At 39.6% G+C, this 27,124-nt stretch overlaps 2 protein-coding genes across 2 annotated transcripts; both read right to left on the bottom strand.

Annotated features, from left to right (window-relative positions):
- Positions 1-10,340: 10,340 nt before the first annotated feature.
- On the bottom strand, positions 10,341-12,367 carry LOC134092899 (red-sensitive opsin-1-like). Its single transcript, XM_062546056.1, has 6 exons — positions 12,265-12,367; positions 11,427-11,723; positions 11,178-11,346; positions 10,898-11,063; positions 10,550-10,789; positions 10,341-10,439 (listed from the first exon to the last, which is right to left on the bottom strand). Exons 1-6 carry the CDS (start codon positions 12,365-12,367, stop codon positions 10,341-10,343), a joined length of 1,074 nt encoding a protein of 357 aa, XP_062402040.1.
- A 1,390-nt stretch (positions 12,368-13,757) lies between these two features.
- Positions 13,758-15,827, bottom strand: LOC134092898 (red-sensitive opsin-1). Its single transcript, XM_062546055.1, has 6 exons — positions 15,725-15,827; positions 14,952-15,248; positions 14,599-14,767; positions 14,319-14,484; positions 13,967-14,206; positions 13,758-13,856 (listed from the first exon to the last, which is right to left on the bottom strand). The coding sequence occupies exons 1-6, from the start codon at positions 15,825-15,827 to the stop codon at positions 13,758-13,760; spliced, it is 1,074 nt and encodes a 357-aa protein (XP_062402039.1).
- Positions 15,828-27,124: the final 11,297 nt, after the last annotated feature.

The raw sequence follows: 27,124 nt of genomic DNA, 5'->3' as shown, positions 1-27,124 counted from the left end.
GCTGGTGCAGGTCATTAAAAACAGTTCGTCAGGGCCTCATTTATGAAACTCAGCGTAGATTCCATCCAAAAATATTCCGTGCGCCCAAACCTTACAATCTGTGTACACGCACGAAAATATTCTGATTAATAAACCGTGCGGCGCACAGCTTTACGCAGGCGGCTGCTAATATACCAAGTGTTGAAATGTGCGTGTGAGCGAGCGCCACTGATAATATCTCATAGAAGGTCAATGCAAAACGATTCATGAATATTATAACTTACAGTATAGCCTACTGATGTTTTTTTTTTCTCTCTTGGGGATCAATAAAGTATCTATCTATCTATCTATTTCGTTATGGATACATTAATCACATCAATCTGGAGAATCAAAGTCGGCAAACAGCGATATGTAGGTTAAGGGTGACATTTGACAAGTGTGATAATTAGACCAACCTATGTGAAATAAGTAGGCCTATACCGACTGAGTTTTGTATTGAAATAACTTAAGAACCGTATCCATATGTTTTGCATGTGTTTGGGCTCATCAGGCAGTGCTCTACAGGCCAAAGTATTAACATTTGTGCTGAAAGAAATAATACTAATAATACGTGGGACATTATTTCATATCAGATGAAGTTCTGGTTGTCTTGGCTTTTTATGATAGGCGCTTATATGGTTCACGAAAGCAATAGCTATCTCCTTACACATCCGTGGATAAGGAAATATTGTCAGCAGAAGTCAACATAAAATAATTCGCATTAATTCGAATGAATTTCGTATTAGGCTACACTGTGAACATGAACGTTATTGACTAGCAGCCCTGATTTAGACTAGCAGCGTAAAGTCTCGCACTGTCCGGTGAGAAATTATTAGCATTATTTAGGAACATCAGTATTTGCAGACGTTTGCAGTTAGTGTAGAACTATTTGTCTGCAGCCTTGGCTACCTCATAGCCTGTGATGTGAATTAATGATAGTCATCACGAAGGTAGTAACACTGTTTTTTTGAAGTGCTGAGATCTTGTTTATGCCCTCTGAAAATAGCAGGTTAGTGTTGATATTTGGTTGTATCAAATATACCCTACTGAAATACCAACGTATTTCCTCTGTTGCACGCGTACACTATTTGTTTATCCTGCAAATAACAATGACCACAGACAAGGTAGTAGCCTATGTTGCACGATTTAATGAAAGTAGCCTATGATGTGCCTTGAAGAAGGCCAATTTTAAATCAGTACATGGGACATGTCCTTAGTTTAATAATAATAATTAAAAAAAAATAACAAAGGAGTGCCTTGGTCTGAGAAAAAAAAATCTCTCTCTTTTTTTGACTTCTAGCCTATGATGTATTAGGCCTACTTCATCGAAGCAAGACACATTTGTACTTTCATATGTGTCAATCCATCAAACTATCCGCTTACAGCAGGCCTAGTGCGATATAGCCACTAGAGGGCGGCGAGAAGTGCCGAAGTGCCGATCACCCTGTTACGGGTTGATGAAATGAATGATTTTGGAAACCTCAAATTGCCCTCCACAAGGCACCGCAGGTTATGTTGAGACACAGAAAAATGGTAAAAGTACATTCAATTGATGCGTTCAAAATGTTATGCGTCAGCGTTGCGTTAAGGAATTCAGATGCAATGTATCTGAAGACAAGAAGAACAGGTTTTGCCTATACCTACAATTTATGTTTATGGTTTTAATGCCTTTCATGCAATTAATGTTTGTTTCAGGTGGAAAATGCACTGATTCCGAACTATCGAGCACTGGACTGGTAAGTAGGCTAATCTATTTGAATTTGAATGTTTAAATGTCATTTATTATGCAGATAGGCCTACAGTAAATATAGCCTAGTTGGCTAAATAGATTAACAATGAGATTACAAAAATACTCTGTATTTGCTGAGAAATTATATCTATAAATTATAACTAGAATGATATTAGACAATTAGATCAGAAAAGATTGGATAGTATATAAGTATAGTATATAAGTAGTAAAGTTGTAAGTAGTAAAGTTGCTGACAAAATAGTTGAATAGTAACAACTTAACCCTTGTGTTTGACCAATTCACAATTTTTTTTCTCTCTAAAATATTGTTAATTTACTCTGACTATCATGACGCTCTTTGACTTAACAAAGGACATTTGAACACACTAAACTCATTTTTTATAATTTTCATAAAAATGTGGATGTTTTGTTTAACTTTAGAACACCCATGTGTATTCCCAGTCAAAACTGACCAGCCATTAGAAATTAATGGGTGGGGAAATGGTCAGTATAGCCTATAGAATTGAGTCTAGGCATTTACCTGTAGCCTAATAAAGGATCTTTAAAGGGACATTCCACCATTTGGGGAATTACACTCATTTTCCACCTCCCCTTGAGTTAAAAAAAATATGTTTACCTTTCTCCAGTTCATCCAGCCGTTCCCTGAGTCTGGCGATACCATTTTTTAGCTCCAGCATAGCTCATTGAATCGGATTAGCCCATTAGCATCTCTCCGACTAGCCTCAAGTTGAAAAGTGACTACGATTTCCAGTCATTTTTCTATTTAAAACTTGTCTCCTCTCGAGTTAGAAAGTGTAGTAAGACCAACAGAAAAAGAAACGTGGCGATTTTCTAGGCTGATTTGAGATGGAACTCTCATTCCAGCGTAATAATCAAGGAACACCATGGGTGCAGCAGTAAAATGATGTCAAGCAGCACCTGAAAATAGTCCTTGTGGGCTAACTTTCAGCAAAAAAGGTTGAGCTCCAGCAGACAAATTGGTTAGTGACTGGATTAGTACGCCTGATTTGACATGGAACTATAATCTCATTGTGCCATAATAATCCAGTCATTAACCAATTTGTCATGCTAATGGGCTAATCCGATTCAACGCTCTTTGCCTGAACTGGAGAAAGCTTAACACTGTCTAACTGAAAGGGAGGAGGGAAATTAGTGTAATTCCCCAAATGGTGTAATATCCCTTTAATGATCAGATGGACTTCAGGTGCTAGTAAATTCATACACACAGACACAACCTCCCCCTCTTTGTTTGCTCCTTTACCAGCCCCATGGAACCTTTCTCCAATAGTATCTCCCCCTGTATGACTGCTCGGGTAAATACATAGCGAATGGAACTTCAAAACTAGTAATATCCAGTAGGCCTAGAACTTAGGTTGATACAAAGGTCTATCACAATAGATGACAAAATATGTGTTAAGTAGGGTTCAGACCAAAGGTTCACAACGACACGAGCCGCAACATTCTAAAACCTTGCAACTGCGACTAAACATGTTGAATGTATGCGGCGGCTTGATCTCTTCACATTGAGAATCTTTGGTGTGAATTGAGCTTTACTATGGATGTATAACAAGTTGTAATGCAGCGGTCATTTTTGACAGGGAACACAAAAACTAGTAAATGAACACAAGAATGGTACAAGGTCTATCACAATATTAAATGACAAAATATGTGTTAAGTAGGGTTCAGACCAAAGATTCGCAACGAGACGAGCTGCAACATTCTAAAACCTTGCAACTGCGACTAAACATGTTGAATGCTCTGTGGCGGCTTGGTCTCTTCACATCGAGAATCTTTGGTGTGAATTGAGCTTTACTATGGATTTATAACAAGTTATAATGCAGCGGTCATTTTTGACAGAGAACACAAAAACTAGTAAATGAACACAAGGATGGTACAAGGTCTATCACAATATTAGATGACAAAATATGTGTTAAGTAGGGTTCAGACCTAAGATTCGCAACGAGACGAGCCGCAACATTCTAAAACCTTGCAACTGCGACTAAACATGTTGAATGCTCTGTGGCGGCTTGGTCTCTTCACATCGAGAATCTTTGGTGTGAATTGAGCTTTATGGATTTATAACAAGTTATAATGCAGCGGTCATTTTTGACAGGGAACACAAAAACTAGTAAACGAACACAAGGATGGTTAAATAGCTAATGTTAATGAAATAGTCCCAAACCTCTAGTGTTGATGCTGATGGTGTGTTCAGAGACAGACTCCACTTGCCACTTCGTCCTCTTGCTGAGAAAAAAGCACTCTTCTGCCATGTTGAGGATGTGCCTTCACAAAGTATCGAAAGAGAGTCACTATGAGTCACCCACTGATTGTTTCAGATGTCTCTACCAAAATGTTAAGTTCTAATATATTAAGTTGATCTTTCTGTTCACTAAAGATGCCTTCAAGTCCAAACTACAACAAATTTACTCAGCCTTACTTGTCTATGGTTGTCCTGTGTTCTCCAAACTCCCAACTCTCATTGTGAGGGATGTTGGTGGATGTTAACGCCTCTTAAACGCATTAATGTTGTACGTAAGTCTGTCAGTTGACAAAAGCTTAACACCCCAATAACAGTTAATTGTCCCACTAATGTATCTCTAGGTCACACCCTAATCTCGTTGTGTTCTCCCAAGTACCGTTTTCATTGCCAGGGTTGTTGATGGTTTTTCCATGGCCTTTTAAACGCATTAACATTACACGTACGTCAGACATTTGAAGAAAGCTTAACAGACACCACTTAACCACTTAGAAAGGTTAATTGTTCGACTGAGGTTACCCCATCTCACACCTTGAACAGCAGAACAAGGGCAACACAGAGCCCAGGTACAACAACGTTTGTCCTGTAAACTAAGGTTAATCCTTTTTGTGTCAACAAATCCTTAAGTGGAATATTCCGTTGGCCCTAATTGGCCATAATTAAATTACGCCTTTGTCATAGGTTTAATCTGTCTTGCGGACAGAATGGTGAAGCAATGGTGAATATTACGAGAAACTACATGACTTCATCAATTAAGAATTTGATCTTGAATACCTCAGAGAGCTCAGAGATTTTAGAATTGATAACCCAGTTTTTCTTTTTGGAGTGATTTTACTGTATGTCAATTAGTTTCCCCTGGCACCCCTGTGTGGCGAGGAATGTTCTTTATTTGTAATGGGCTGTCTTGACTGTGAAAGATCCTGGCCTTGCATAATGCATACATACAATGTTGATGACTATAAAAGGCAGAGGACTATGTCGCCCAGCGTCGACCAGCCACCCCTGACAAGGAAACTACAGACAGGAGAGGCTGAGTGAAATTCCCGTAAGCCAGATTTGAAGTCTGTCTCAGTGACACAAAATCTTAATATCACATAAGATCAACATAAAATCAACATTTAGGAAACCATTATCTGGATTCGTACAGTTTCCTCTTTAAAGCAACACTGAAGCCCTTTTCCTCTGTTGCACACACGCTATTTGTTTATTGACCAAATAACGATGTCCACAGACAAGGTAAAACGTGTTGCATGATTTTATGACAGTATGATGTATTGTGACATCGAAGCAAGTCAAATTTCTGGTCTCTTAGGTCTCATTTCATCGAACCACAGGTACGCTACCAGATCTGGTAAAGTTACATAGTGTGGTTATAGCCGATAGAGGGCTGTGAAGTCAATGCAGAAGTGCCGTTCACCGTGTTACGAGTTGATGAACCACTGAAATGATTTTGGAAACATTATGTTAAGGTACGAAAAACTCTTTAGTGTTGCTTTAATGCTATGAAGCCATACATAGCATCATATTCTCCTTCTCCATGTCCCACCTAAAGAGGTGGCCAGTGCAGTCACCCCTAAGGTTGTCCCTCTTTGGCCATTAGGGAGTCGCAAACTCACATATTATTAACACTGATCATTGATTATTCCATCATCAGTTGTGTCCTCACAGGTAGTTTACCTTGGGGTCCCACTATAATTTGGACTATAATCCAAATTAATAATTTTCTAATTTTCACAGGTTTCAGAGAGGCATTTAAACTCACCCCTCGGGTCAAATCTTAAATGGGCCAAAATGGTAATCAAACAATGGAGCATTCATCTAAACAATTTGAGACCAGTGGTACTTAACTTTGTTAATTAAGTGCTTTGCACGGCTCATTTTGACCCCAAAATAAAATCTGGCCCATATGGACACATTACAATGCTTATAGAGAGAAACAGAGAAAAGATAACTGCCTCCTTGATCCAGACAGTGATACGGATCACTCCCAAAATGTAATATTCCTTGGGTCATTTCAGACCTTCCCTGAATGACCATCCATAACTTTTTGAGTTATCTTGCGAACAGACAAACAGACAGACAAACAAACAAACAAACAAACAAACACCAAACAAACCCTGATGAAAACATAACCTTCTTGGCGGAGGTAATCATTTTTGATGGCACATAGACTCTTGAACGGCACTTCTGCTGCGCTCTGAGCAGATCTTATCACTTGTAAAATAGCTGTTCAGGTAAAAGCAGTTTTTTAGCCTAGTTAATGGCTCAAAAAGCTGTTTACTTTGACAAAGTTACACCCCAAAGGCTATGCTGTATGCTATTCAGTTATACATATTTCACTCAAAACTGCAACTGCTATTTGTATGATTATCATTCATACCCCAAATTGATGTTCTAATAATCTAGCACTGCTAGAGTAGTAGTTCTGAGACACACACACACACACACACATTCTTGACCAACTAGTCCAGGTAAGACAGAGGAAAACACAAAAGGCAAATCCTTACTAATAGCAGCAGGCAGAATGGTAGCACAAAAAAATACGTCTGGCGGAAATAGTTCAACAATGACAAAGGCCATTCCTTTGGCTGAAACACATAGGCAAAAAAGCAGCACAAAATCCAGACAAAGGCACAAGGTCCTCAGAGAGGCTTAATCAGAATAAAAAATCTTCATTTAAAAAATCTGAGTTTAATACAATGCAGAAGGCAAAGACAGGCAACTCACAGCACAGCAGCCAGGAAACAATGGCCCTTAGAGACAGCCACTTGACAACAGGATGTCCTTGGCAGATGGACAGGCGTGATTTAAAGCCAAACTAACAAATTAAATCAATTATCATCAGTGGGTGTCAGTTAAGTCTTTGAGGTTCAGGGTTTTGACCTTGTGGGGACACCGAGACTAATGCCGCCTTCATGGTGACTGTAAGCTCAGAGGGCCCAAATCTTGACCTCCAAAAAAAGTGTTCATGAGATAAGCTCGGAAAACAACTATGGATCCCCCCAGTAACATGACTGTTTTTTTGAGTTTTGAGCATAATGAGCATAACATTTCGAGGATAAATACGTTGTTAGAATTGCTTACTATGGGAGAGCAAGGAAAATAATGTCTCAGGGAAATGTTTCTAGTTTAGTGACAACTTACTTTGCCTATTTGTAATGAGAGTTAGGTTGGCTTTTTGTTGTGTTGTTGCAAGTGAGGCCATCGTGATTTGAAAGTATGATTGTGACAAGAAGTCGGGTACCTCACGGGACAAGAGTTCCGCGCAAGTAGAGCATTAAATCCGTTCAAGTAATTTTTCCTCAGTTGGAGGTAGGGATTTCAGAATATCTAACTTGTCCTGAAGGCACTTTTAGAGCAGACAGAGGCGAGGAAGGATGGAGCATATATTAGAAAGCTAGATACCACATTGTCCGTTGAGTTCCTTTAGGTGGCATACAGTATGTGAAAGCAGCCCCCATATAACCGAGGGAAAACACCTTACTGTCTATGAGCAACACTTGACATCTGTCAGAGACACCTGTTTCTTTGTTGGCCTCCAGTGATTGTTGCCCCCACCATGATGGCGGCATTGTTTATGTACACTCTGGAGCCCAATGTGGTGTCTAGCTTTCTAATGGAGTGGAGACTCAGGTGAACAGCGGATGTACATTACAGCTCCAGTAGAGGGAGACAAAAGACAAGAAATAGATATTGCAAGCAGAGAGTCTGACAACCAGATTTCACACACCTATGCCATCAACCGTTTAATTAAACTCCTTCCACCTGGTAGACATTATGAGGTCATCTACAACAGCAAAGTTTGGACAAAACGTTCTGCAAGGCCATTAGTGGCTGGATGCAATGGGGCAGAGCGTATGTGCTTGCTCGGTTGCTCTTCATGAATGTCTCAAATGCAGTTGATGTGAACTGGGGCCATGATCACTCACTGAGACTTAAGAGAGACTAAATAGCCCTCTCAGCACCTGTATAGTCATGAAGTGCACTTCAGGCCATTTTGGAATGGGTGTCCACAAAGATGAACATATGGCCTTGGAAAGGACCAACTAAATCAACATGGACCCTTTGCCATGGTGCTTCTGGTCATACCCAAAGATGGAGTGGTGATGGGCAAACTGCTTTCTTTTGAGTTGACAGGAGTGACATGTGGTTGATGCTTGCTCGATATGGGTATCAATTCATGGTCACCACATGTAACAGCTCTCATTTTTGTCAACACCAGGGTGTCCTGTGTGTGGCTCCGACAGCACTCTGGGTCTCAGTTTAGAAAGGATGATGAATATCCCTCTTAAAACACGTTGGGATAATAACTGTTCTTTGTGCACCTGAGAAAACCATATACCATACAGTAGGATGAGATCACCATTCATAGTGATGGATACTTGGTGGTGGTAGTTTTTAGGGTTTAAAAGGACACATGCATGTGAATAACCTAAATCATATACTGTATTTTTGGAATGCTTGTAGTGTGACCTAAGCATAAATGCCATTGCATATTCTGACGTGCATCGCAGAAGGAGTGCAAAAGTGTCTGTTGCATCTCATTTAAAGCAACACATTGTAGTGCTTTAACCTTAAAATAACAATTTCAAACTCATATTGATGCTAAACTGACTTTACAAGTTACAATATGGATAACTGTGTCTCTGGTTTTTGCATTCCTGGAACATTGCAGGTGTTTTTTGTTTGTTTTTTTCGTATTCAATTCTATTAACATTACATGCAGGTCCAAAGTTCAAATCGCAACTGTGACGTGACACTTCAGAACTGTTCATATGGACAGCTCCCCACAAGAGTAGTGCATGCACAGTTATGCTATAGGGATGCACATGGAAAAACAAAGAAAGTTCTATTGTTTTAGGGACCTACATAATCACTTCAATAGTGTCTACACAGCGCCAACCAGTGGAACGGATGACCAATGGCACATGCGTCACACAAACCACTATGAAAGCATTCAGGTAGTCTTTAGATTATGAGCTCTATTTTGGGGATCAGAAACGTGGTGCAAAGTGCTACACAAAGCTTATTCTTTTATTACACCCAGTCAGTGGCGGATTTTGTGCCATGCACTCCACTTTTATTAAACCTTGAGCCCAGGGGTGTGGCATATTACACCCTGACCAACAACCCGGTCTATAGCGAAAGACACATGTAAAGCACAGCTGAAGACACACTGTCACGAGATGTAAGCAGCCCTTAGCAAGCAGTCCCAAACAACTTCTCTGCTGGATAAATATCCATAGGCCAATTTAGCATTATTTGGGTAAAATGTATTTTTTTCTGGCTACGTTTTCTATTGTAACCCCTTGTCAATCAAGAGTGAAAGTAGATAACTGTAGAATTGTTTTGCCTATGAGAACATGGTGATGATTAGTTTCACTTTGAGTTCAAATAATAGTGGAGTGCAGAATGCATGTAGTCACAAACGGTTTTCAGTAAAGCAAGGTTTAGTGGAATCGCTGTGTTCTACACGGTCTCGCATGCAAGCAGATTCCTTTAAATGTGCCACTGACAAGGCAAAACACTGATGCGCTGTTTGAGGTTGCACTGCTTGCTGTTAAAGGGAATGACAAATGTCACTCTTATTGGTTGAAAGGATATTATGACCAAAACATACCCACGACTGATTAAGAAACAGAAGAACAACCCTTTCGAACAATGTGCCTGACATTTGATAACAAACCACCCCGAATCTGGACTGGACACTGACCATGCATTTCTGATGGCCATGATAGCCCTATCTACCCTGTCTGGCTGCTTTGTGTGATTGAGTGTTGATTGAGTACTTTTCAGAGATCACTCACAGAAAACAAGACAAGTGATTGTTTTTCATTTGCTGCATAGTTTTATTTTCATCAAAAGAAAAAAAAAACTGTGGAAATTCACGTCTATTTTTTTTGTGCATTTTTTTTTCTTGCAAGATGGCTATTTAAAAATGGTGTATAATCATTCCCTTACAAGTTATGAGTTCAGAGCAACTCACAGAACTTGTCACAAAGGTTATAAGTAAGCTTTTTAGTGTTCCGTGTACATTCTCTGTATACACTTGCAGAATGGTGATAAACACTTACATCCAGTGTGCTTATTTTCCCTATTGGCCTTGATAGGCCATGCGGACGACTGACATCTCAAAAAGGGTATTCCGTTTTGAAAGGGTGGCATTGACACATACTGAATATTATCTGTTCTTCTTGAAATTTCTCTTCTTCTCTTCACTGAATTAAACAAAAATATGTTAGATATACACACTGTACAAAAAGTCCCATAAGATTCTCTTTTCCAAGTTCCAAGCAATGGCGTGTGTTGGGGGAAATTATGCAGGTGCCACAGAAGAGACTTCTGTTTTGGATGTGGAGACTTCAGATCCATCATCAGCCGCCTTGCCAAAGAGCTGCATGATGCATACACGGAACTGAAAGGTAGAGGTTGGACATTTGTTTAGTTTAGATTATGGATTTGGGTAAGACAAAGTAAAACAATGAAATATACAGAATTAGCTTATTGTGGTTGAACACAGCTCACCTGTCGGTTCATGAAGACATAGATAACAGGGTTGTAGATGGTGGCGCTCTTGGCCATGTAAGCAGGCATGGCTGCCGCTAAGGGATGGAATGCGTATCCTGGGTTAGCTGCAGCGAAGCAGGCAAAGACTGTGTATGGTCCCCAGCAGAGGCAGAAGGCAAGGATCATGACAACCACCATCCTTGACACTTCCTTCTCGGCCTTCTGTGTTGACTCAGAATCCTTCTGCTGTGCAGCTACCTGTAAGACAAGATAAGATCCCATTTAAAGATTTTATTCTGCCTGTTACTGTTAAAAAAAAGGAAAGAAAAAAACTATTAGATTCAGACAGACAACATTAGAACGTACAGCGCGGATGGCGAGCCAGACAGCAATGTAGCAGAGGATGATGACGAGCAGGGGAAGAATACAGCAGGTGACCATCAGGACAATCATGTAGGACTGGACTCCAGGGTCTTCGCTTCCACTGAACACATCAGGTCCACAGGAGGTCTTCAGGCCATGAGGCCAATACCTAACAAAGAGGCAAAGTCGAGGTTACATGAGTATAACTGTTACAATAAATATTCAGGATGGTGATGATGCTCAAAGAAAGATCCCATTTAAAGTAACAGAAATGCAAACCTACCTGCTCCACCCAAAGATGGGAGGTGCGCACCAGACTGCTGCCCACACCCATGAGAAAACAATTCCACCAGTGGCCCATTTGGCATCAAACTTGACATTTCCAAAGGGTTTGCACACAACCACCCATCTCTCCCAAGAGATAACAGTCAGGGACCACAGAGCAGCAATACCTGTTGGATGAATCTATAATTATTTAGACTGTCTACAACACGGAAAGCATATAGTCCAAATGACAAACATTGCCCCTTACCACAGACAGACACAGTGTAGCCCTCGAAAACACACATGGGGTGTCCCAGGATGAAGTAACCGAATATCTGGTTAATCACACTAATGGAGCTGGCTAAGACTGTCTCCCCAAGATCGGCAATAGCCAGATTGACCAAAATCCAGTTGAGAGGGTGACGGAGCTTCTTGAACTTTGCTGTAGCCACCAGCACCAGGCCGTTGGTGAAAACAGAGGCAAAGACCACAAAGATCATCCAACATGTAGAAACGTTGTAGACCCATCGTGGGGCAATGTGGTAGTTAGGTCCCTCAAATGGATCTGTGGAAACAGAAGATAGTAAACACATTGAACTCTTGTACATTACAACAGAGAATTTCCCATTGTTGCCTTTTTTCCCACTGTCAGAGACAACGTAACTTAACACTATGTTCTACACTGCAAAAAATAATATCTAACCAAGTGTTGATCATCTTATAGTAAGAAGTAAGTATAGTAAGTATTATTTTAAGTATGAGGAGACTTATAGTGTTCTCTTGAAAAATAATGTTGACTTCATTTAAGAGGACTTTGACTTAAGAAGTCTTTAACAAGACACATTTACTCAACGCACTGGCAGACACATTTGCTTGTTAATAGAAGTCAACATCTTCTTAATTTAAGTCAAATGATTTCACGAGAGAGTGCTATAAGTCTCTTTATAGCCTACTGAAAATAATACAGACTAGATTTTTTAAAAATCTTCATATAAGATTAATAACATTTGGTTAAATTGTGTTAGATAATCAGTTTTTGCAGTGCACAGACATTGCAAAGGCCTATCTAAAGACATCCCTTAAGGTATATATTGTGTGGCACATACCTTTAGTGTTATTTGAATTTGTGTAGGTGAACATTGCTTCCCTTGTAGTGTCATCTCCCTTTCGTCTAGCAGCATAGACGGCTTCGCCCCACTGAGCTGCCATGTCGTCTGGTTGAGATGGGTTGTTATTCCGTGCGTGTCTCCGGTGACTTCAATTTATTTGTTTAGCTTGTAATGGTTGCAGCAGACCTCTACTGTCAACTGCTCTCTGTAGACTGTGGCTGGAGTCGCCTGCAGATGTCTGATGTGCAACATGCTTCTTTTATATTTTTGCATGACGTAACTATCATTAAGTAGCTTTTAGGTCACTAGTGCAACATGGCCTGTCAGATCCATCTAATCTCTAAGTCTCGGAGGCTTTCCCAAAAGCTTGTCCTTTGCATCCAGATAATCTTGAGTAACATCGCTCGGATTCCATGGCATCCGATCTACCTCATTTCGCCTGAGGGAGGATTTTCAGTAACCTGCTGCTTGTGCTACTTTTGCTGTCATGTCCTCAAACTTAATTTTGCAGCGAAAAAAAAAAAGTCTACGTAGACTTTGTTAGTTTGAAATATTAGCCTGAACAGTTGGAGGACTCTACTGGCCTCTTGACTTTAAGTTCACAAAAGTTAAATTATGTGGGCGGCGATAAAAATATTGAAATGGAACAGTATACAGTATAGCGTAGGTTAAATCTAACAATGCTTAAATGTTAATAGATGTCATTCCATTGCTGTAAGACACTTTTGACAAATAGAGACCTACTGTATTTACAATCAGTTATGTACAATCTAAAGCAATGGTAAGATTTGATTCTGATAGGGCATTGAGGATTTCCTGTTTAAAAATATTTGATGACAGAAAACAATAAAGACAAGGTTGTTTTAGTTTGCTGCATGACTTTACTTCCATCAAAAGAAAAGTACAGAATCATTCACTGACATTCTCATCTAGGTAAATTTTTTTTTGTTCATTTTCATTTCTTGCAAGATAGCTATTTACAAACGATTAATGATCATTCCACTAGAAGTTACAAGTGCTCAGCAACTCACAAAACCTTTCAGAACACAGTGGTTGTACGTAGGCTGTAAGATGTTTTGTGAATGTTAGACAAACATTTTGTTTTTAGGGCTGGGAGGCCGCCTTGGCCCGCATCTCTGTGAAGGAGCAGGAATTCCTGTTACTTGTTTGTTCATTATAGAGTTATCATTTGTTATGTACTTTTTCTGTAGATATTTGATGACAGTAACACACACTTGTTCTGCATGCTTAATTTTTACTGCTGGCCTTCATAGGCCATGCAGATAATGTCTCAAAAAACTGTTCCATTGAATTGACTGTAGTTTTGAGACATCAGTGCTGAACATTATCCATTCTTTTCAATAGAAAGCATTTCATTAAAATAAACAAAAATATGATAGATATACAATATGCTGTACAAAAAGTTCCATTTGATTATCTTTTCAAAGTTCTCATTAATTCTTCCAAGTGATGGCATGTGTTTATGGAATTTATGCAGGTGCCACAGAAGAGACTTCTGTTTTGGATGTGGAGACTTCAGATCCATCATCAACCGCCTTGCCAAAGAGCTGCATGATGCATACACGGAACTGAAAGGTAGAGGTTGGACATTTGTTTAGTTTAGATTATGGATTTGGGTAAGACAAAGTAAAACAATGAAATATACAGAATTAGCTTATTGTGGTTGAACACAGCTCACCTGTCGGTTCATGAAGACATAGATAATGGGGTTGTAGATGGTGGCGCTCTTGGCCATGTAGGCAGGCATGGCTGCCGCTAAGGGATGGAATGCGTATCCTGGGTTAGCTGCAGCGAAGCAGGCAAAGACTGTGTATGGTCCCCAGCAGAGGCAGAAGGCAAGGATCATGACAACCACCATCCTGGACACTTCCTTCTCGGCCTTCTGTGTTGACTCAGAATCCTTCTGCTGTGCAGCTACCTGTAAGACAAGATAAGATCCCATTTAAAGATTTTCTGCCTGTCACTGTTCGGTAAAAAAAAAAAGGAAAGAAAAAAACTATTAGATTCAGACAGACAACATTAGAACGTACAGCGCGGATGGCGAGCCAGACAGCAATGTAGCAGAGGATGATGACGAGCAGGGGAAGAATACAGCAGGTGAGCATCAGGACAATCATGTAGGACTGGACTCCAGGGTCTTCGCTTCCACTGAACACATCAGGTCCACAGGAGGTCTTCAGGCCATGAGGCCAATACCTAACAAAGAGGCAAAGTCGAGGTTACATGAGTATAACTGTTACAATAAATATTCAGGATGGTGATGATGCTCAAAGAAAGATCCCATTTAAAGTAACAGAAATGCAAACCTACCTGCTCCACCCAAAGATGGGAGGTGCGCACCAGACTGCTGCCCACACCCATGAGAAAACAATTCCACCAGTGGCCCATTTGGCATCAAACTTGACATTTCCAAAGGGTTTGCACACAACCACCCATCTCTCCCAAGAGATAACAGTCAGGGACCACAGAGCAGCAATACCTGTTGGATGAATCTATAATTATTTAGACTGTCTACAACACAGAAAGCGTCCTGAAAAAACTGTGTGGAACTGTATTTATCAGCTTGTATACTGAACATGTCACACATTATAATAGTGAGTAGCAATGACCAGGTTTGCTGTTGTGTACTAGATATAGTCCAAATGACAAACATTGCCCCTTACCACAGACAGACACAGTGTAGCCCTCGAAAACACACATGGGGTGTCCCAGGATGAAGTAACCGAATATCTGGTTAATCACACTAATGGAGCTGGCTAAGACTGTCTCCCCAAGATCGGCAATAGCCAGATTGACCAAAATCCAGTTGAGAGGGTGACGGAGCTTCTTGAACTTTGCTGTAGCCACCAGCACCAGGCCGTTGGTGAAAACAGAGGCAATGACCACAAAGATCATCCAACATGTAGAAACGTTGTAGACCCATCGTGGGGCAATGTGGTAGTTAGGTCCCTCAAATGGATCTGTGGAAACGGAAGATAGTAAACACATTGAACTCTTGTACATTACAACAGAGAATTTCCCATTGTTGCCTTTTTCCCCACTGTCAGAGACAACCTAACTTAACACTATGTTCTACACTGCAAAAAATAATATCTAACCAAGTGTTGATCATCTTATAGTAAGAAGTAAGTATAGTAAGTATTATTTTAAGAATGAGGAGACTTAGTGTTCTCTCGAAAAATTATTTTGACTTGACATTTAAGAGGACTTTGACTTAAGAAGTCTTTAACAAGACAAATTTACTCAACGCACTGGCAGACACATTTGCTTGTTAATAGAAGTCAAAATCTTCTGAATTCATCAACACACAGAACTCTTCATTATTGCCTTATTTTTCACTGTCAGACACAAAGTGTTACAGTATTCTCCTGTAAATAAGTTCCAAAAGGCCTATCCATAAAGACATCCCTTAGGGTTTAAACAGTGTGGCACTTACCTTTAGTATTGTTTGAATTTGTGTAGGTGAACATTGCTTCCCTTGTGGACTCATCTCCCCTTCTCCTCGCAGCATAGACTCCATCGCTCCACTGCTCTGCCATGCTATTTTCAATTAATGTTTTTCTATTAGTCCAGCAACTCTCACTCTGTAGACTGTGTTGCTGAAGTGGCCTACAGATGTCTGATGTGTTGCTGCTTTTATATACCTGCAGACCCTTATACCCGTAAATTGGTTTAGCAGGCAGTGCCAATTAATACATTTCTTTAACCTGTTTAAAACCTGTTTAAACCTTTTAGTGTCTCAGGCTACTTAAGGCATCCCCATTGCATCCGACATGGGCACAAAAATTGGATTCACTAGGTCGTAGGGGATTTTCAGAGCTAACCTATGGTAGCCTCTACAGTTCATTTAACTCTTGACCTGGTGTGCTAGAGTAAGTTTCCACCATCTCTTCAGGAACACAAACATCTATTTACGTGGTCACTGAATCTTACAATGTGCAGTCTAGTCAAAATGTTGAACACATGAAATTTGGACCCCTTTTGTTGGCCATGTGTGTATTACAGGCCTTATATTTAGTTTCTCAATCTGCTGTCGCCTATCCAATATGAAAACATGACAAGATTAGAACACTCAACACACAGAACCATTTTAACATTTTACACTGTCACAGTTATTTAGATAACTGGTCTTGGTAGGCTTTGCAGGTGTCTGAGGCCTCAAAAGGCTATTGAAATTACTGCTTTTGAAAGTGTGATTCATTTATACTCGTTGAACATCAATGGAAAATAGTGTAGCATAAGGATGATTGTCTAGGAGAGGAAACAATTGTTGATTATTAATACAGTCATGTAGAAGTTCACCTCTACACCTGCTGAACACATCAAGTTTGCAGGATGTCTTCAGACAATGTGCTCAACAGGTTACATGTTCTCAACGAAAGTTTTGCTATGTATTATTAAAAGCAGTGCCTGAACATTGTATGTAGTCTATATACTGTATAAAACAGTGCCTTTGGCCTACTTTTGTAATGCCATGATCTTGGTTGCATTCTTCTGATATTTAGCACACATACTGAGAGCTAATTGTTTGAAGTTAAAGTTTAAAGCTTAAAGTTAATTGTAAGACAACTTAAAAGCAGCTTATTTGGACAACTGAGGTTCCGAAATGCTTAACCCACGAGAGTCTAATTGGAATCGACATAGATGCAGTTGGCCTCAATTTAATCCGGTGGACTGCTCATTTTAGGGAAAGCAGGGTTTATCCAAAAACCCCGATGAGGTCAACAATAGTCTTCCAGTGTTTTTTTTCTACATCTTATCCTTCCCTCCATTTCTTCTATGCAGTGCGAAAGGACACAACCGCCAAGAGACGATGGCTCCACGGCATTTTGAAGATGGAATTCTGGTCATCACTGAGAACAGTCTGTATACTATTTTATCATTATTGAGTTTTGTTTGACAAACTATGGAATATGTAGTATTATTGTTGGGGTGTTGTGTGATGACCTTAGTATTACACGTTTAAGACCGGCAGTCTCCAAGACCTTTAGCTACTCAAATGTTGTGCTGTATGCCTTGTTGCACCATTGACTCTATAACATTTTGTTAGGAGTTAAAACTTATTCTGTGTAAAGGGTGGTAGACATCACTTATTCTGTGTGAAGATTAATGGGTGGCTGACTTTCTGTCCTTCATTAATTTAGCATTAAAAACTCATGTAAAAAGTATCAAACACATGTGTACTGACATTAATCGATTTGGACAAAAGTGTCTGCTGAATACCATAATCATAACCATAGAAAATATTACATTTCTGCATGTGTCTATGAATCAAGCCTCCCCCATGTTGATGTAAAAGGATGGTCCCAACTCATCCTCTCATCCGACCTTTCTGCGGGAGTATGTCTGGAATTCCGCTAGTTCTGAACTATTCATGATTGGCAAAAGTTCACTACTAGCAGAACTCGGATTTGCACCCGACTTGCAGCTATTTAGACTGCCCTGCACGGGGCTCCGGACACAATGGTATGTTCTGACAAAGAAAAATAAAATACAATAAATTGATGCATTCAAAAGGCTCTATGCATATGGAATTCAGACCGTGCTATTTGTGTGAAGAAAACAAGGACAGCTTTTGAACAGTACCTTGTTTTCTTAACACAATTTTATGGTTTTAATCCCTTAGAGTTTAAGTAACAAATCCAGTGATAGAAGATATGAGATACAACATATTTAATTCATGCAGCTCATATTTGTTTTAGGTACTGGAAAATAAGTGCACTGATTCAGAAATATGCTGCAATGGATTGGTAAGTAATGCTTTGGAATTTAAATGTACAGTATGTGCTATTAGAGAAACATCAATGTCCTTGTCCTTGTCAACCATGTCAAGCTATATTGTAATGTCAAACCTTCTATCATTTTGAATTTTTTTGTGTTATTACATTGCACTGCTGTAACTAAGCTATGTGTTACAAAATTATTTGAGTAACCGCAAACAATGTGTTACAATGGGGTAGAATCATCATTGATCAATACTGGTAATAAAATGGCTGCAACTTTGTCCCTGAAGCCAAATCTTTATATTCTTAAAATGATTAAAGTTTATTTAGTATCATATATTCTGGCAAATACTTGACATTGTAATGCTTAACATTATGTGGATATTACCCAGTTAATACGCTTAATCCCATATTCCTGCTTCCAAAGTTAGGCTATAATGTGTCTTTTTATTGTCAGTCTTGAGATACAACTTTAAAGAATGTGCCAGTACATGGTTTTAGAATGGTGATTGAACTTGTGCAATAAACATATCACAGTTTTGCAAACATGTAATTCCCACTACAGAAGTCCTTGACAGTTGTCAAGAGAGTAGATATTTATTTTCATCTGCTTAAAAGAAGTTCCCCCCAATGCTGTATATCTCTAACCAATATGTTTTTGTGATTTAAACTCACTGTAAGCATCTAATCTGGATCTAATCTGTCGTTTGAGGCAGAGGAAGAGGATTTTGCACTCAGTTGTTGCCAGACCTTCTGCAGATTCTGCATTACATGACCTGCACATGAAGTACAGATTGTAATTTGTAATTTTTTAATCAATAACTCTTGTCTCACATAATCCAGATTTCCAGGTGCTGTCCATTGTTGAAGTGACTTTGAAGATGCAACCATCTGATCTAAAATAATCTCCATAAGAATTTTTAATATTATATGCACCCTATTTATAGGGCATATATGTTCCTGTTGCTGTAATTTGTTACAGTGTTGTTATGAGTACATTATATTGATGTAAAATGATTGATGTAAAATTCAAGGGTTGTTCACACTTTTGTTTTAAAAACTGCTTCCCGTTATTACTAGTAAAAATAAAGGCTCATGTTTTCACATACTATATCTACTGTACTTTATTCATCTGATTCAGAATGTTGGATATATTAACAAGCTATACAATTCATACACAGCAGCATACAACCATTTTAATTCATAAGAGACTGTTTATGTTTTCTTAAAAATATATATATTTTAAAAACCCTCCCTCATGTTATGCTCTCTGAATAATCAGACCCAAATAGGGTTACGTTTGGTTTTTATCTGATAGGCCTAGGCCTGCTCTATATCAATACTTTTAAAACGGTGTTGGTGCAAAATGCTGCTTGAACAGTTACGCCCATTTGTTTTTAGCCTACAATAAAATGATTAATAAAGTATGAAATGCTGTTTTTATTATTATTGATAGGCTACTAAGACAAATTTAAACATGAAATGTAACTGTTACATTCAACTTACTATCAATATCTCATTAATTCTACAGTACAGTATGTATAATAAATGTAATTTTAAAACAGCTTGCTATGAATGCACTCAAAATGCAAGCTCTGCTGTCACGTTTATCCAGTGTGTGGGCAACTTGCCATGCTAAAATGGCTTACCAGGTCATGGATTTGCAAGTAACCGTCGAAGGAATCTGCTTTCAAGTTCATTCTGTGTGTTCCAAAATGCTTCATGCTGTGCCGGTGTTGAAGTGTTTTGATTCCCAGCACTAGTGCTAAGCATTTTAACAGCAACTATAGCTATGGTTACCCCATGCCAGGGGCAGAGCATCTAATAGCAGCACGGAGATGGTTCTGTCGTCTCTTTTACAGCTCAGGGATATCAATGCAGAGGTATGTTTGTAACCTACATACTGTATTTATATTTTTGCAAAGAAACTTTTAGCACGATCCGCATATTCATTGTGATGCTGTATGGGCCTCATGCACAGGGAAGTAATGTAATGTCATGTCGTTGTTCGGATCACACCATGAAACAAAGTTTTCACATTACATTGGACTTTGCTGATAACGCAAATAGATGCCAGTTAGCACATTAGCAAGGTTATTGAGTGAAGTATATACTGTTGATGTTCATAGCCTTTCGCTTGTGTGTGCTAGAGTCTTGCTTTAAAGCAGGCTAAGCTACTTTGCAAGGGCTCAAGTGAGCTGTCAAACAGTGTCCATTAGTGGTGCACTCCTCTGCTTTAAGCTTACATCTACAGTATGCATCTGGATGTGGTTAGAGATGGCGCATGACGAGCAGTGATCTAAGTTTCAAAAAGAAGTACCGAAATCCACGTTGTTATTCGATGTCGTTACTACTGTTTGTTTCGCCGCCAGTACCATATTAGAAACCGGTTTCGGTGCCCAACCCCAAATGCAGATTTGTGGTGACAATGTTGTTTATTATAGGCCTACACTGTAATATGATCATAATATTACAAGGAGGAAGATTAAGAAGTGAAGCTAGGTTACATACTGCATTATAATGAATAAGGAAATGATTACACAATATAGAGGTATGAATAAATAAAGCAAATTGAATTATTCACATTTATACACTGTAGCCGACTGTGTTGATGTCCTGAAAATGGAGTAAGGCAAGATGGCATTTGTCCAGGAGGGGAGTACTAAACAGGTTCACGACACAGTAAGGAAACGCAAAAGGCCTTTTCACAGCCACCGTTCCTGACCAGTCTCACAAAGGTATGATGTCATTTCCTCTGTCGCACAAGGGGGCATACCCCGGACCATGCTACTATAGACCTCTGAAGTTCGCCTACAAAAAAGCTACCATCTTTGCGCATATAAGGAGATCCAGTAGCTTATCTTGAGATTTTCACTATTGGAAAATAACATGGGGATTTGGAATTATCACACCTAAAACTCTTTCTTTAACAGGTGTCTTTTTTGTCACAGGTGTAATCATTCAAAATCCCCATGTTATTTTCCCATTGGATAAATCTCCAAATACCGGATCTCAAAGAGGCGAACCTCAGAGGTCTATAAAACCAGGCCGTCCATCCCTGAGAACGAGGTAATCAACATAGCATAGCATTGTTGTTGGTGTATTTAATTAACTTTGAGAGACACTATTTTACATCCATTATAATAATTTTAACTTTATTGTTTACAGGATTGAAGCTGTCACAACAGATTCAGAAAGTCACAGAATAAGGTTTACATTATCTATTAAAGGTAGGGTAGAAAATCCTGGAAAACGATTCCAGCAAAGCAGCATTTTGAAAATATACAGGTCAAAAGACCCAACCCCTTTCTTCAGACTTCCCACGAAGTCACGCCTCCAGAGTAAAGGAACGTGCAATGCTTGCTCGCGAGCGGGGGGGAGGAGATTGCAGTTTGATAGATGCATCAGAATCCAATCATCGTTAACAGTCCGTTCAGTATGATTGGATAGTGTTTTTCCTGGATTGTTCGTTCTAGAGGCCACTAAAACTTCATTTTTGTGTCAAAACGTTTAATTAATTGGTTGCAATGGGGGTGTGAAGAGTATTTCAAGCAATCTGTTAATAAATTCTCAAGAGAGCTCCAAACATCTCCTACCCCACCTTTAACTAACTAAATCACAAAAATTGAAGTCCACTTACAAACAATTGACATCAGAGGAAAGGCTTACAGGCCCGAAATGTCATGGTTATGAAATAAATAATTGAGAGCAAAATTTCGGTTGTAGCGGACTTTTCTTTTTACTTATTACTTTGCCTTTTAGTCCTGCTCCAACTTTTTTATTGGATGTGCGACGTGCATGCTTTGATTGCACTTCCGCTTAAAAGCAATTGCCCTTGAATTTGATAGACGCAGTTGTGGTGTTTGGACACTTTGATGTCTTCTTCATCTTTGACCACATAAAAGTTCTTGATGCTCAAGGCTGCCTCTGTTACTGTCATGTTTCTTGCACCAAAGGGGCACTTCTCCAGCAACCCTGTGTGGTCTTTGATGCATACGATGCCATCTGGTGTTGCATTAAGAAATGGCAATTCTGGCTGCAGGAGCAGGCCAACATCATGCACACGAAGCGATGGAAATGAATGTCAATTGAGTTGCTTAGCTTTGGGCTCATGGGCAGGTCCATAACCTGTGGCTGTTGAGGTGAAGGGTTTGGGGTAGTATAGACCTTAGGATGTACTTCTCTGAAACCTTTCTCATCTCCCCTCTCGTTCCTTGTGCCATTTTTCAGAGGCAGCCTGTGCCTGTGTCTCAACTCGAGGTTTTCTAGCCCCTTCCAGGTAATCATATTAAGATATGTTCTCTGGAGGCATGACTTCGGGGGAAGTCTGAAGAAAGGGGTTGGGACTTTTGACCTGTATATTTTCAAAATGCAGCTTTGCTGGAATGGTTTTCCAGGATCTTCTACCCTACCTTTAATAGATAATGTAAACCTTTTTCTGTGACTTTCTGAATCTGTTGTGACAGCTTCAATCCTGTAAACAATAAAGTTAAAATTATTATAATGGATGGAAAATAGTGTCTCTCAAAGTTAATTAAATACACCAACAACAATACTATGCTATGTTGACTACCATATTAAGATATGATTACCGCCACCATATTGAAATGGGGGGAAACAAAGCGTCTCCGCCATAGGAACCCATTAATTTTTCACCCATCAAAATGTATTAGTCAAACTTTTAATTAACATGTCGTTTTTATACTTTGAGTCATTATCTGGAGAGGCTAAGGCCAGATATATACACAAATTGAATTTGGCTGGGTTGGATTATACGAGATGCCCGTACAAGGTACCTGAAGACTCGTGGGTCTTATGGCGGAGACGCTTTGATTTCAATATGGCGGCGGTCTGTGGCTGACTTCAAGAATAAATTCATTCCTTGTCTGCAGGGCATCCAGAGGAAGAGGAAGAATGACATGCAGAAAGACAGCATTTAGATGAGCACCCACCAGAGTTACCAACCAGGGACAATGATGAGCTGATGACATTACGAGCCATGCTAGTTCAGAGGGATGCAGAAATTAGTTTATTAAAAAAATAAATCAAATTCCAAAACCAAGCCGACTGACCCTAGAATTACTGATAGAGAGTGAAATCTCAAATTACTTCAGATATTGTACTGGATTGTCTTATTGCCAATTTCATATATGCATTGTGTTTCAAGGATCAACCACAAGCACATCCCCACAAACCGAAGTTCCATTGATCTACAAAGGGAAGGATCAGAGCATTACATAAATGGCTTTACGTCACCAGCAGAACAATATCCCAAATGCCTTGCAATGCTTCACTGTACTGAAATTACAAGCCAAGTTCACTGGTGCTGCAAAGCCAAAGTTTTTCTAATTATATATCATGAGTGTTTGTCTGGTATTGCCAACTGTTTCCCAAACATGCTCATAAGACGCTCTTAAAGGGACACCTCAGCGATTAGCATTAAGCTTTGTATCTTTAGAAAACCAGTCATGTTTTTGAATGGTCATGCATTATTCCCTCAGTTTGCCTTGAGATGGGAGAAATACGGATTTCAATGAAACCCATGAATAGGACTTCCTGCTTTCAATGATGTAAAATGATGATTTTTATATCATTGAAAGCTGGAAGTCCAACATTGAAATCCGTATTTCTCCCATCTCAAGGCAAACTGAGGGAATGATGCACGACCATTCAAAAACATGACTGGTTTTCTAAATATACAAAGCTTAATACTAATCGGTGCAGAGTCCCTTGAAGGGGAGCTGTCCACGTTGATAGTTCTGAAATATCCCCTAATAGAGCTTGACAGTCCCGCCCCTCCTCCACGAGAGCTTATGTTCCGGATGTACGTTTCTCATTCATTTTTACCATTGACGTCCATAAAAATCTATTAGTGATGCGCGGGTCGGGTATTTTGACAACCCGCCCGCCCCGCACCCGTGACCATTACATAGACATACAGGGCATTGTAATTTAAATGAAAACAGTCTTTATTTCAGCCTGAAAGTGCTTGGAAACGTCGCCCTGTAAACTGGCAACAACATAGGCTATGATATGAATATGAACGATAAATCAGGTTGTGATAATAGTATCTGAATTAATGATGTTGATTCCTGATTGGTTGACCCCTGACATGTATGTGATGCACTTCAGTTTCGGTTTCAGTAAACTACCTGAGTAGCAGCATGTGTCCTGCGTGATTTATGACACAGGTCATTAATAACAAGATTATACACATTTTAAACATTTAGAAACACAAAGCAAAAACCTACAAAGCAGCGCTTGTAATCTAGGCTAAACATTATAGGCCTACTAAATACGTCCGAAATAAAACAAGGATTTGTATATAGGATTTGCTATAGATAGACGGCTGAAAACGGAGAAGAATTTGAAGACAGACGTCAGTGTTGTTAATTTGCTCCTGGACAGGGAAAGATTAATCAGTTTGGCTAACTTACTTGTAGGCTAATGTAAGCTAAATGGACATTTCAATAGCCTATTCATGACAGTCGAACAAAGTTACGCATGTTTGTGCAAGTAGCCTACCAGTAAGATTCAGATGGGAGGGGGAGGTGATAGGCTACACCGCGCTACAGTATTTTGAAAGTGATTGTTGCAGCCTACTCGTTTTGGCCAAAATCCTACATACGGTTCCTTTAGGCTATAGAGAATTGAAGCAACATACATGGATTTTTACCCGCCCCGCAAATAAAGTTATCATTTCTTTACCTGCCCCAACCCGACCTGCGGGGTCCACGGGTTACAAAACGACCCGCGCATCACTAATATGTTATTTACATGACATTGCATTTAAGACTCTTGCCGGCACCACTCAGTGGCTGATATAGGTGCCTCTCACAGTCCATGCTCAGGGGAACTAGTGTTAAGACACGCCAATAACTCTGGAGCACTCATATTGTAGATCTACGAGTGTTTTCACTCTCACACACAGAGGAACTTTACGACCATCATAGGCTTACCATGCTTTCGGGGAACCCACCCCTGTCTGACAAGGCTGACATGACACATCACAACACAGTCAGATGTAACTTACCTGTTTGGAGTACAAGTAACTGGCTTTTTGACTTTTCAACAACAGCAGATGTTATGGGCTCACTTAGAATTTGTCTGCCTCTTGGTCAGTGCACTTCTCTCTGGTTTCCAGCAGCTCGACATATGTAGGCCTACTAAGCCAACAACAAAGCACAGTAACCAGGTTCCCTATAATCATAATAAATTTGAAAAAAGAAAAACTCATTAGCACTTTGAGATCATTGATTTGATGTAAATAAAATGTATTACAAATGTTATACATAACATTTATTATTATTATTATTATTATTATTATTAACTGCTATATTCTTATTACATGAATGTTAACATAGCATAGGCGACAGTATATTTGATCTTCCACTAGCTAGTTAGCATTTGCATCAGCGGTTGGTAATGCTACTCTCATCAAACACTAAAGTTGGGGAAAGAGCCAGACTAATATCATTCACAACACATTTTTATATTTCAAAAGCAAATCATTTAATCTTACCCTGCTGTGCATGAACAATGCTGGCCTTGAATGTTGTTGTTGTTGACAATCTCCATGTAGCCTAAGTCGGATGAGGTTTTCCCCTTTTGCACTGTGATCTGTATATTTTTGCCTCCAGTTTCAGCTTGAAACCTTCTGTATATATTTTATATTTTTGAATATACCCCTCCATAGTAGTCTGATTTTCACCATACTAAGCTCAATCTTTTAAGATTGAACTTTAGTCTTGGGAGGCTGCGCTTTGTTTCTACTGCACTTCGTGTCGCTTACACCCCGTACACACGTAGCCGGGTATCTGCTTAAACGAAGGTATTTGTCTACGTTTGGACCTGTCATCCACATGACAACGCATATAAACGAATGTTTAAAAAAACTCCGGGCAAAGTGAATTCTCCGTTTATAAATTGGCGTGTAGCCAGAGATAACCGGAGATCTGCGGTTTCGAAGGTCAGAATATGCGCCAAAACAACAACAAATCTGCTCTGACGTCAAACGTGCGACCTTTGTTCACTGCAGAAGCATTGAAAACGCAGATGTTATGTGTGGAAGGTTTTTTTTTTTTTTTTTAAACGAGGTAATGTGGATAAAATTATTTTATAAACGGAGGGGGGGAAATATTCGGTTTTAAAAATACCCGGGTACGTGCTAAGTTTCGTTATCATCACGTCACGTGCCAGGACTAGAGTATGGCCGTTTCGGAGCCAAAGTTTCTGGCAGTAAACAGAGGAAATAGATCTGCTGGTTTCAAGGGGGTAGGAATATTCCCGGAAGTAGAAACACGGATTGAGCTGGTGATCAACGCTCTGCTAACTCCCATAAAACGGCCATAGATTGCAGATTTTTTAGCGATCCCATAACTTCATGTAACATGTGCCCTGTGTTGCCCTTATAGCTTCTGTATATTCTATATAGGGTATTGAAGGCACAATTAATTCATGTCTTCCTCGTATACGTCGGTTTCCCGTAAAGAAGTACAGTATGTCGGTTGGAGGGAAGCTAATGTTCGACGGGTTAGCCTACATGCTGCCACTCAGACATGCCACCACTACGACATGCTTTCATTTAGACATGCCTCTATTTCGACATGCTGCTATTTAGACATGTTGCTAATCCGACACATTTTAGTACCCCCATTCCGACAGTCTACAAATACGATTTGTTCCCCCCCCACCCCCCAAGTCAATTTCATGCCAACAACACCTTGAGATAAACATTGTAGGCTGTCGATATTTAATGTAGCCATCACTTGCGAAATCGGACGTGGCACATAGCCTAATTATCAGGCTACCTGGATTTAATATAGCAAGTCCATAGACTTTGTTCATCCTATATTATTATATGTTTTTAAAATTAAATGTGCTGCGGGGAAGCAATGGGGAAGTCAGTTTAGGTTGTCCTAACAATTTGCTTCTTATTAGGCCTACTGCCACTACGCACATAATATAGCCTAGCCTAAGGTTACGGGCAAATGTGAGCAACCGCATACAAAAGAAGGCCTTATAAGTTAACGGGCAAGGCCTGTTTACATGTCAAACATGCATTCATCTAACAAACGAAAAACACAAATACCACACATTGTGTCGTAAACAGT

Source organism: Sardina pilchardus, chromosome 9, assembly GCF_963854185.1.
Source record: "Sardina pilchardus chromosome 9, fSarPil1.1, whole genome shotgun sequence".
Classification (NCBI taxonomy): Eukaryota; Metazoa; Chordata; class Actinopteri; order Clupeiformes; family Clupeidae; genus Sardina; species Sardina pilchardus.
Note: the sequence above shows the minus strand (reverse complement) of the source record. Positions and strands in the feature narration are given on the sequence as shown.

Coding starts and splice junctions, on each gene's coding strand:
- LOC134092898 (XM_062546055.1), bottom strand. CDS start 15,827: ATGGCAGAGCAGTGGAGCGATGGAGTCTATGCTGCGAGGAGAAGGGGA. Junction 15,249..15,724: donor AAATTCAAACAATACTAAAG/GTAAGTGCCACA, acceptor CCGTTTCCACAG/ATCCATTTGAGGGACCTAAC. Junction 14,485..14,598: donor CCCATCTTTGGGTGGAGCAG/GTAGGTTTGCAT, acceptor CCTCTTTGTTAG/GTATTGGCCTCATGGCCTGA.
- LOC134092899 (XM_062546056.1), bottom strand. CDS start 12,367: ATGGCAGCTCAGTGGGGCGAAGCCGTCTATGCTGCTAGACGAAAGGGA. Junction 11,347..11,426: donor CTACACTGTGTCTGTCTGTG/GTAAGGGGCAAT, acceptor TTCATCCAACAG/GTATTGCTGCTCTGTGGTCC. Junction 10,440..10,549: donor ATGTCTTCATGAACCGACAG/GTGAGCTGTGTT, acceptor TCTACCTTTCAG/TTCCGTGTATGCATCATGCA.